Source organism: Malaya genurostris, chromosome 2 (assembly GCF_030247185.1).
Source record: "Malaya genurostris strain Urasoe2022 chromosome 2, Malgen_1.1, whole genome shotgun sequence".
NCBI classification, from domain to species: domain Eukaryota; kingdom Metazoa; phylum Arthropoda; class Insecta; order Diptera; family Culicidae; genus Malaya; species Malaya genurostris.
This window is the reverse complement of record NC_080571.1, coordinates 319,698,401-319,710,633: the sequence shown is the minus strand read 5'-3', so window position 1 is coordinate 319,710,633 and position 12,233 is coordinate 319,698,401. Positions and strand designations below refer to the sequence as shown.

General features: G+C 38.9%; 2 protein-coding genes across 3 annotated transcripts in view; both read left to right on the top strand.

The window, feature by feature from the left end:
• The window catches only part of LOC131431260 (lachesin), a 534,183-nt gene that overhangs the window by 232,299 nt on the left and 289,651 nt on the right, over positions 1-12,233 (top strand). The gene's annotated exons all lie outside the window — the stretch shown is intronic.
• Positions 2,616-3,786, top strand: LOC131431264 (trypsin-3-like). Its single transcript, XM_058596875.1, has 3 exons — positions 2,616-2,903; positions 2,963-3,365; positions 3,430-3,786. The coding sequence occupies exons 1-3, from the start codon at positions 2,677-2,679 to the stop codon at positions 3,577-3,579; spliced, it is 780 nt and encodes a 259-aa protein (XP_058452858.1). The 5' UTR covers positions 2,616-2,676; the 3' UTR covers positions 3,580-3,786.

The following is a 12,233-nucleotide window of genomic DNA, read 5'->3' as shown; positions in this document are numbered from 1 at the left end:
TCGAGCAATTCCTTTTCCAGAAGTTATTCGAGCATTGCTTACGAGCAGTTTGTTGTAGTAGTTTTCCAGTTTTTGAACAGATTTTTAAGTAGTTTTTTCAAGAAGTTTGAAGTATGGCTGACGAGCAGCTTATTCTAGTGATGTTTTTAAACAGATCTTCAAACCCGGTTTTTCAGGAAGAATTTTTGAATGCTCTTTTCATGTATTTATTTAAGCAATTTTCCAAGCAGTTTTTTGAGTATGTTTTCAAGTAGGATCTTTGTCGTTTTTCGACCAGTATTATTTGAACAGTTTTTCAAGCTGTTGTTTTTCCAAGAAGTTATTCGAATTTTTCTGAAGAGCAATCTTCGAATAGCTGGTTCGGGCAATTTTCGAGTAGTTTTTAAGCGGTATATGGGAGTATGTTTTTTCGATTAAGATTTATGTGCAGCTTTTTCGATCCGTGTTTTTCGGGAAGTTTTTTGAACAGTTTTTCGAGTAGTTTTTTAAGATGTTTTTTGAACATGCTTACGAGTAGTTTATTCTGGTAACTTTTTTTCGAACGGGTCTTCGAACAGTTTTTTCGGGCAGATTTTCGAATGGTCTTTTTGAACAGTTTTGAAGCAGTTTCCCGATCAGCATTTCTGAGTATTTTTTCAAGCTAGATATTAGAATTGTTTTTCGACCAGTTTTTTAAACAGGTTTTCTCAAGCCTTTTCGATCAGTTTTTTTTCAAGAAGTTTTTCGAGCAGTTTATTCTAGCAGTTTGCTCGAAAAGGTCATCGAACTTTTTTCTAGGGCAGATTTTTGAATGCTCGTTTCGAGTAGTTTTCAATCAATTTTCCGAGAATTTTTTTTTCGAGCAAAATTTTAGAACCGTTTTTCGACCAGTTTTTTAAAAAGTTTTTCGAGAAGTTTTTTTTTAAGTTGAAAACTTCTGACTAGCGGTTATTCTTGTAGTTTTTTTAAACAGGTCGTAGAACAATTTTTTCGGGCTGACGAGCAGCTTATTCTAGTAATGATTTTAAACAGATCTTCAAACCCGAATTTTTTAGGAAGATTTTTGAATGCTCTTTTCAAGTATTTCTTTAAGCAGTTTTCCGAGCAGTTTTTTTGAGTATGTTTTCAAGTAGGATCTTTGTCGTTTTTCGACCAGTATTTTTTTAACAGTTATTCGAGCTGTTGTTTTTTCAAGAAGTTATTCGACTTTTTCTGACGAGCAATTTGTTTTAGTACTTTCCTTTACGTTTCGTCTTAGGCTCATCAGTGCAGAGCAGTTCAAATTGAGTTTGTGCTTCGGGTAGTAGTCGTTTTTTTTTTCAAACAATGCTTCGAACATTTTTTTCGGGCAGATTTTTTAACGGTCTTTTCGAATATTTTTGAGCAGTTTTCCGAGTATTTTTTTCAAGCAGGATTTTCGAGCTGCTTTTTTGAATCTTTATCGAGCGATTTTTCGACCAGTTTTTTGAGCAATTTTTTTAAGAAGAGATTCGTGCATTGCTGACGAGCAGTTATTCTAGTAATTTTTTCAAACAGGTCTTCGAACAGATTTTTTGAGCAGATTTTCGTATGCTCTTTTCGAGTTGTTTTTAAGTAGCATTCTGAGCTGCTTTTTTGGGATTATTTTTTTCGAGCAGGATTTTCGAGCAATTTTTTCTAGTGGCTTCTAGAGTTTTCCGAAGAGTTTTTGAGCATTGTAGATAAACAGTTCATTCAAGCCTTTTTTTAGGACTGTTTTTCGAGCAGTTTTCCAAATTATTTATCGAGTTTTTTTTCCAAAAAGTTTTTCGAGTATTGCTGACGAGCAGTTCGTTCCATTAGTTTTTTCAAACAGTTTTTTCGAGCAGGTTTTTGAATGGTCTTTTCGAGCAATATTTTAATCAGTCCTTCAGGCATATTTTTTTCAGTACCAATGTTTTTGTGTGGTGTTTTCAAGTAAAAAACAAAAAAGGATACACATTAATAGGCTAGTGTTCCTTCGAATTACATTGTGAAATGAAGGTCCCAGGGACAATGTGGTTACACAGGACAATCCGTTAGAAATTACGTTGGCTGGTCGAATAAAGAAGCTTCTCGAGCTAACAGATAGCACAAGAAATAGAACGGGTCACAGGTAATATTTTTGATTAGATTCTTCAGATGGAATATATATTTTGCCATTGAATATATATTTTGCCATTGAACACAAGCTGACTTTGGACTAAAACCAAAAACGCTAGCACATTTCGGAAACGTGTTGGACTGAAATCAATGCATGTTCGTCGAAACCACCTTGGAAGGCTTAACGGTTTGGAAAGTGTATGGTTTGCAATTTTTAGAAATGTTACAGTTTTTTATTTCATTCTGTTATCAAAATAAGTTGTTAACCGTCAAACTTCAATTCTAAGCTGGGCGGCTTCCCAACTGGCCCGCAAATGAATCAAAGAGGTACTTTATCAATCACAATCCACAATTTACTATGAAATAATGAAACCAGTATTATATTGTAGAACTGTACTAACTTCCATTGACTTTGCCTAAGGCTTGCTACCTCCGATACGAGCGTAGCATTGATCGATTATCGCAATCAACACAACACAATTCGTCTCGGTAATGCTTATCACGAATTATAAAGTTTCAGTGCATTTGGAAAAGCATTGCAAGTTGATCAAAACGTTTCAATCGGTTAAGTTCAACAGGCGCTCTAGCTTCTAGGAAATGATTGTTAAATTTGAACTGCTCGTTTGGAGTTTGGCTGCTCTACTTGTGACATGCGTTTGGCGATCTTTTGGTTTCGGCACCGAACGATTTAAGCGGGTTTCATTCGGACAAGCTGCCAACATATCCAACCATCCATACATAGTTTCTCTACATATAGGTCTATATCGTTGTGGTGGCTCAATATTGAATGAACGATGGATTTTAACGGCTGCCCACTGCATGAGGTAAGATTCATTGACAACATTTTAAAGATTACTGTATATTTGCAATACTTAATCGGCAGCGTCGCTCAGGGTCCCTCAGGAGTGATTGTTCGAGCCGGTTCCAGTCATTTTTATAGCGGCGGAACAGTGGCTACGGTGCAGCAAATTCATCTACATCCTCAGCAAGACGGGATTAAAAATTTCGACTTTGCCCTGTTGGAACTAACGGAACCGTTACCGATGAGTGACACCATTCAGGCCATACCGTTGCCAGCGAAAGATGCGTTCTATGAGGATGGCAAAATATGTGATATCGCGGGTTGGGGAAGGGAAGAAAATGAGCAACTGCCTGTTTACCTAAGAGCCGCGACTATTCCATTAGACAATCAGCAATGGTGCTTTAATACATTCAGTTATGCTATGCCAGTTACTGATAACATGATTTGTGCTGGTGTGGATCAAAGTAGGACGGACACATGTCCGGTTTGTTATAAAATTGTCGTAAACCCTCGAGTCGAGTATGACTGATGGTGAATTATCGTTTCAGGGAGATTCCGGTGGACCACTGGTTTGCGATGGAACGATAGTTGGAGTAGTATCCTGGGGGGTAGGATGTGGTCTAAGCGGCTGGCCAAGTGTTTACGCCAGGGTTTCCACTGTGCTGGATTGGATTTACGAAACTGCTTCCACACTTTAGGACGTTAGTTGGAAGCAGTGTAACGAAAACTTGATTTGAAGGTAACTTGGATTTAGGTTGAAAATAAATGTAAATGTAAGTTCTTCGCAACTTAGACGCTAGGGATAGTTAAATTGTTCTTTGTTGAATGCAAGTTTTCTTCGCATCACCTGAAAAGTCGGTCAAAACAGAGGTTGTACCCTAATAAAGTACAAGGTTCCGAAAAAATTTGATTTGTCATTCAGGGGTTTTGGAACCTCATGTGTACCGATTTGTGCCGAAGCTTATCAGTGCATTAGCAGATTATGTTTTACTGCTAATGCCACCTCACGGATTCAATATAATCTGCTAATGCACTAAAGAAAATTGAATTTGATTTGAATAATTACAACAGTGGCTCAAAAGACCTTTTCCTTCCATTATATTAAAGCCTGTCCACGTTAAATGGCTGACACTTTTCTTTCATTGTAGATTTTGAACTATTTTACGGATCACTGAAACATTTCGGTTATATAATAGTTGAAACGCTCTACCTTATTACGAGGAAAAATATGATTACAAGTACGCAAACGCAATTTGTACGAACGACTGCAAAATCCGAATTTATCGGTAAGCGATCTTACCAAGAAACTAAAACTACTGAATCGGACCGTGGTTTATGTTCGAAAATCGAAAAGTTGCGGTCGAATATCTGAATCTCTTTTTTCTATCAATAAGGATGTGTACGAGAAAAAAACATCTGCGAAATCGATTGCTGCCAATTAAAAAAAGCCACTACTCTCCAGTTCTGTTTTGGCTTGATTTGGCCTCTTGTCACTATGCGATATAACTCCGTTATCAATGACGGATCTCTATACTAGTATGTCCGAAAAACGTGAAACTTTGGAGCACCTGATGTACAGGTCCAAAGCCCTGGTAAAGGAGGATGGTTGTGATGGTTAAGATCGTGGTCATCACGTAAAACACAAGCGAACAGCAAGTGCTGCATCGTGCCAGCATTGAGGAGGTAGCCCCCCAGCATGATGTAGGTAAGGTGGCCTACCGAAATTTTTACCAACCACGGAAGGCAATAGTAGAGCAAACGGCAACAGACCCGGCATCGAAATAAGGACAACGATTGGAAAGTCGGATCTTGGAACGTGAGAACTTTGAATGAACCCGCACGTGTTGGGCTCTTAGCTCGTGAACTGCAGAATGTGGGCGTGAGGCAGCAGTTCAAGAAATTCGCTGACCCAGAACAGGAGAACATGAATTCCGAGCGGTGGATCCCATCGCCAACACATCTACTATAGCGGCAGCGATAGAACAGAATGTGGAGTTGGTTTCATAGTGATCGGGAAGCATATGAAGTGAGCCATTCGGTGGAAGCCGATAAGCGACCGAATCTGTGTGTTGCGAATCGAGGGCAAATTCTTCAACTACAGCCTGATCAGCATTTATGTGCCAACGAATGACAAACCCGATGACATGAAGGATGCGTTCTATGAGTGCCAGGACAAGGCCTACGGTGAGTGCCGAAAACAAGACGTAGAGATAGTCATCGGAGATGCAAACGCGCAGATCGGGAAAGAAAACTTTTTTCGCCCTGTCATTGGTACGGAAAGCCTTCATTCCGTTACCGACGATAATGGTCTGCGGCATGCGATCTTCGCTGCTGCTAGGGGGATGGCAATCAGCAGTACCTACTTCGCACGCAAGAATATCCGCAAACACAACTAGCCACGTGCTGGTCGACGGTCGGCATTTTTCGGACGTTATTGATGTGAGGTCTTTCAGAGGTCCGTACGTCGACTCAGATCATTATCTTGTAGTTGCAAAAAATCGGGCGCGACTATCCAGCGTCACGAGTTCAAGAAACAACAGAACGATGCGTTGCAGAGTACCGCCAGAAGTTGGATGAGAGGATAGGAGAAACCAGTGGGACTGGGAATATCAATAGTTTATGGGAGTCTGTCCATGAAACTGTGACTACAACAGCGCAAGATGTGATCAGTACCTCTCAGCCACGCCAACGAAATGGCTGGTTCGATGAGGAGTGCCAGCGAGTGATGGATGAGAAAAACGCTGCCAGAAGCCGAACGCTAGTGGCTGGTACCCGTCTCAATAGAGAACGGTACAGGGTAGCAAGATCAGTGGAGAAACGAATCCACCGCAGGAAGAAAAGGCAGCACGAAGAGAGTGTGATAGCTGAAGTGCAAGAAAGTATGAACCAGAACGATATGCGGAGGTTTTATGCAGCTGTCAATGGCGCGCGGCACAAGACTGCGCCAGTGCCCGCCATGTGCAAGATGTAGAAGAGGATGCCCAAGTAACCAAAAGGCATTAAAAGCAGTTCGTGAACAGCGTTTGCTGCGGCTCTACGGCAGTCCGGTAGAGCATCAACTTCACCTCAAATGCTACCTAAAAACAGCTTTTGGCAAATTGTACGGCTATTTTACGGCTATACCACTTCAATCTGACAACTCAAATGTGTGAAATTTGCAATGGCAGCACTGATGAAGGCAGTGGCTTTGAAGTGGCATTTGGAATGTCCGATTAATGCAATCCTACTTTTTAATATTACGGCACCGAAAACCATTAAAAAAAAACATTTGATTTTGCTTATGGTATGGTTCCGGTTATTATTATTTCATGTTTCTATGCCTCCATTATTGTCACAACATCAATCATCCAACTTACAGAGTACATATTTTCGTTTATTTTTCCACATTTATGTCAAAGTTTTTCTCGAACGTTGTCCTCCAAAGCTTAGAAACGGCATTTGAACCTAGTTGCCTCTGATACCAATTGCTAATCATGACGCTGTTACCCGATGATCTGTGGATGATATGCAGAAACGACAAATTTCTGCTCCATCTGAACTGACGTTCGCTTTTGTTAACAGGTTGTTTGAATATACACACCAATATGTTATGGCATAGGCGTGTAGGTAGGAATTCTATTCATCGTTTGTGAAGTTTTTGTATTCGTGAAGGACTGCTAGTGGATCGTGTGAGGCATAATTTCGTTTTGTGGATTCTTTTGACAGCTCACTGTTAACATTCTCTTGTGTAAATTTGAAGTGCGGTTTCAGCTTAAATTTAAATAGATAAATTTGATGGAAAACAACTCCCTGGGGTAAAGTCTAGTTATTAATTAGCTTTGTTATGAAAAACAATAAGTAGAATTTTCTTTTGTAGACACAATGCCAAAACGGACTCTTCGTAAAAAGCAGCTTGTAGCTGAACTTGTCGATTCTTCGCAGAATGGAAATATCAGCCCTCAAATATCTTGTGACATGGCAACACAAACAATACGGGTTAGAATTTACTAAAACAGTTGATACAACTGAATCTAAACTCAACAAATGTTTAACTCTACTAGCCCATGTGAATGCAAAGTTGGATGCTCTTGGTTCCACAGAATCTGTTCAGTGTAAACACGAAATACAGAGTGTTGCTCTGAATAAAATAACCCTGAAACCAGTCAAAAATCTTCGTGAATCAGATTTGTGAAATCAATCGTTTCCTCGATTGGACAACTTCACGGTCGTCAACGATATACGGGTAAAGGAATTACCGTTTGTCTTCAAATCATGGATTACTTTTTTGATCGCAGGTTTCTTCTTCTTTGTTCGTGGACTGGCACAGGACGAAAATTTGCTAACCAGGAAGCGGTACAACGGAAGATTCCGTTCAGTAAATTCGAGGCAGTGATTAACGCATTTTATCAAACCGTTCTTCATTCGGATCCCGAGTTTTCAATGGTTGAATGTAAATCCTTTTTACATCGTTGCTTGAGAAATGCGAAACAAAGATTTTCCGATATTGGTGGCACACGGAAACCATCTGCACGTAAGCGCAAAACTATCAAGGAATTAAATCAGCTGGACAAAGAGTCTCAAGCGGATAAGCATACAGGCGGACGATCTGTTGAATCCTCTGGTCAAATCTGGACTGTGGAATACGCTGTCGTAGAGTGATCATTCAGACGATCAACTTTTTATTATTATTCAATGAATTTTTAAAAACAACCGAAATCGTTATATTACTTTTTTTTGCATATAAAAATAAACACAAACATTTGTTTTTCATATTTTTTTTATTCTTGTTAATATATTTGCATTTGGAAGAGTGTGATGAAGTGGTACAAAGACTGTTCTATTGTTAATAGGGAAAGGCACAAGTTTACAAAAGATTTCTGCAATGGTATACAACTGACAAGTCATGAAATCATTATCATTATATGTGCACATCACATTCAGGTGGCATGATTGAAGTGGGATTTGGAACAAGTCAATAGCTTTTACGAGTTCTTTTCCTACTATTTCTTCTGGAGTTGCATGAACCATTGCAACCACGGTTTTACTTGTGGTGAGAAACCATTTATCAGCGAAACTATTCAATAATGTAAATTCATTGTATATGATTATGCGCAAAAACGCAGTTGCGTCTTCCTTAGATTGAAGTTGAAGCAAAGGATATTTCATCAGCTTGACTTTATTATAATTATGGCGATTTTTTTTGGTAACTCGATTTATGATCTGATTTAATGGTAATCTCCCAGATCGCACAAGACGTTTAATTTGAAACAAATGACTTTCGAAAGAATACGATGATAATATTATCAATGTTCCAAATCGTCGTACTTCATCTACAATGTGTACAAGATTATGTTGGTTACTGGTAACAAATTTAAAACACTTTTCAAAGCATTTAACAAATTTTTCAAATAGCATTTGAGCATCCGGTAAGTACTTTTTGTAACATTCAGACGAACAAATAGTAACAGCACAAAATAAATTTATGAAGTTTTCATAGTGCTCATCAGACATAATGCCACATAATGCTGAATTCTGACACAATGCCAATACCAATGTAGTTTAAGAAAGTGGAGCACTCTGAAGCTTTCCAATGGCTTAAGTATAGTAATCCGCGTACCTGACGATGAATTTCTAATGGTAATTTGATGCTGCTCAAAAACTTATCGAAGGTTGATGTTGTATCGCTTGACTACTTTTTATGATACATATGGCCATCTTTGTATTATACTTATCTTTGATGATCTTCAATTTTCCATTCTCGCGAGTTTTATAAGTTTGATAAAGTCCTTCATAAATTTTATTGCGAAATTCAGAATCTGAACGTCTAGATGCAATTGTTGTAGGATATATGTTCATGTGTAAATCTTTATGATACTCTCCAATAATGGTGCATTTCAAGCATCCGTGGAAAGCATTGAAATTGACAATACCTATAAGATAGCTAGAAAATCAATTGAAATAATTGCCATGCCAACTGTTCAACCTTTTATGAATGGCCGCGCTGGTGAATCACAGATAAATGCTCTAATGTTAACAGGTAATAGATGGTTGTTGATGAAAATACCCGTATTCAAAATAGGCAATGCTTCATTGACAAATGGTGCTAAATATTCTTCCACACGTTTTGGCTTAGTTTTACCATAAAAAATACCAATAATCATTGGATTCACACTTGGTTCTTCATGTATGTTAAATAAAATAGGCCATACTTGGTCGGTTCCATTATTAAATAGCGGTAAACCATCAATGTTAATGTTAATGTTAATTATTCGCAAAGTTTCTATGTTGAAAAAAACATTACGAAGACTTAATTTTTTTTTTACCCAAACCTTGATGCCAATATTGTCCGCCTTTTATTTCAGTTATGGTAGCGGATTTTCGAGGAGTTTCCAGTAAGTATCGTGGGTCCTTGGGAAGCTTGTAATCATATTGTGACAGATGTGACAAAAGAGGTTTTAATGCTGAATGCGTTATTATATATTCCAAACTCCATTGATGTGAGATCTGAGCATGCCTCTTCATTTTCAACATCTTCATCTGATTCACCATTAGGACTGTAATAATTACTTTCTGAAGCTGATTCCCATTCATTGTCTTCAGTATCCAAGGCAATATCAGTACTTCTCAAAGTAGTCAACGTGATACGAGCATTTCTTGTCGAATTTACGGAAGCTTGCTGCATATTACTTAGAACATAATCAGAATTCTCATCTTTAAATGCAATATTTTTAGTGTACGAATGTTTCAGTTGATCGCGTAAAGTTGATACGTCCATTTCATTATATCGCTTTACATTTCGATAATAAGAACCACTTCCGAAAATATTTTCCCATTTTTTGAGGCACTCATTTTCGTAAACTTTTTCCACCTATCCCCATTTTCAAAGTAATGTTCTTGCTATATTTTGACATATTTAGACATTTTGGATGTATTCATATATGAGGCCAAGTTAATGCTTATTTACGACAATTTTGAAATTAATCTGCAAAATGCATTCGAAATGCTTGCATAAGATTGATGTGCGGCTAATTATAATGGTTGTTTTATTCTTGGGGTTGATAATGCTTTCATGCAGCTGGTGTGCATTCTAAAATCTGATATCTGACCGACTTATAACAGATTAACTCTCAGATTGCTAATATATGGCAAGGATAATTGGCTATGCCTATAAAAGGCTATTTTACTGCCAATATAAATGCTTACTGGTTTCCTGGGTGGTCAAGTAGTGGAACCACCAACACTGGATGAGGTTAAGAAGGCTTTGACCGAACTGAAAAACAGTAAGGCAGCTGAGAAGGATGAGATCCCGGTCCTTTGCTTGAATACCAAGCTGGTTTTCGCGAGGGCCGATCAACGATGGATAAGAATTTTTTACTTTCGGACGATCCTAGATAAGTTCCTAGATTTTTAAGGCAGCGTACGACTCAGTTAAAAGAAATGAGCTGTGGCAGATAATGCTTGAACATGGTTTGCCGGCGAAACTAATAAGGCTGATACGTGCAACGCTGGACGGCTCGAAATCAAGTGTACGGATCGCAGACGAAGTGTCAACCTCGTTTGTGACCTTAGATGGATTAAAGCAGGGTGATTCGCTGTCAAATTTACTGTTTAACATTGCACTTGAAGATGCGATCAGGAGATCCGGTGTGCAGAGGAATGGCACTATCATCACATCATATGCTTCTTGGCTTTGCGGACGATATATTGATAACAATCATCGGCATCGATGGTAGAGCAGTGGAGGAGGTTTCTCTGAAGAAGGAAACGGCAAGGCAAGGATAACCATTAACTCTACCAAGACGAAGTACATGGTTGCGGGTAGAGACAGAGGCAGGTCTACTGGTGTTGGTGCTGAGGTAGTGATTGATGGAAATGTGTTTGAAGTTGTCGAAGAATTCGTTCACCTTGGAACACTTGTGACATGTGGCAATGATGTTTCCCGTGAAGTGAAAAGACGTTTTGCAGCTGCGAATAGGGCCTTTTACGGTTTACGTAACCAGCTGAGGTCCCGCGATCTGCAAACAGAAACGAAATTCACTCTTAATAAGATACTGATCCTTCCGGTGACTCTATACGGACACGAAGCGTGGACGTTACAAGTGATAGACCGGAACGCTTTCGGAGTTTTCGAGCGCAAAGTGCTGTGGACAATACTCGGTGGGATACAAGAAAATGGTGTGTGGCGCAGACGCATGGATCACGAGTTGTATCAAGTATATAGAGAAGCGAATATTATTAAGCGTATAAAATACGGCAGACTTCAGTGAGCTGGTCACTTAGTGCGAATGCCGGAAGAAAGAATTGCGAAAATAGTTTTCGGCCATTGCCATTGTAGCCATCCAGGTATCCAGGTATCCACTATTCGATATCCATCATAGAATGGTATAAGGTATAAGAGGACAGTTACATGCCAAAACTGCAAATATAAAAAAAAATGTCCAGAACTTCGCTTAATAAAAAGTACTGGATTCTAGCTAAGCGGAAGTTCTTCGAAAATAAAGAAAAAGCAAATGTCCTTTCAAAATGTACCTAAAAGAAATTTTGGAAATACTTCATTGAACAAGGGATACAAAAAAATTGTTATGGCATGGAAGCATCAACCACAATGTCGCTCCAATAAACTGCAAATTTTTAACTGCTTCCAGTTAATGCTGTTCACATACAAACCCGGAGTGATGGAGTGCTAACTTTTTAAAAGCCCATATTTATCTAAACTGGAGCATCCAAAAACATTAGAAATACTCGCATGGCTTTGCTTTGATGTCACACCTTCTATTCCCGATACATGAGCAAACTAGTAGTTGATTTCCAATTTCCACTCGAGCTTGGATTGCCATTCTTTTGTTTCTGTACTCTCCATGTACCTTATGATAAAAAAAGAACCGGAATTTTATTAAAAACGCAAAATTTCAATTTTTAATAAATTACTTTATTATCGCCTTCAAAGTACTCTCCTCCTGCGGCAATACATGCATGCCAACGCTTGATCCAATTTTACATACAAGTTTTATAGGCCGCCGAAGGTATGGCCTTTAGTTCACGCAGCGAATTCTCTTTTATGGTCTCTATGGTCTCAAAACGCGTTCCCCGCAATGGCAATTTAAGTCTGGGGAAGAGGAAAAAGACACACGGGGCCATATCTGTAGAGTACGGTGCTTGGTTGATGATATTGGTTGAGTTTTTGGCCAAAAACTGCGACACAACCAACGCTGTGTGAGCCGGCGCATTATCGTGAAATTCAGCTTTTTTGGCACCAGCCGAGAAGCGACGCGTTTCAAACCCAAAACATCAGTTAAAATGTGTTCGGCTGATCCATAAGAGATGCCCAACAACACAGCAATCTCTCTAATCGGTACAGAACGATTTTTCAACA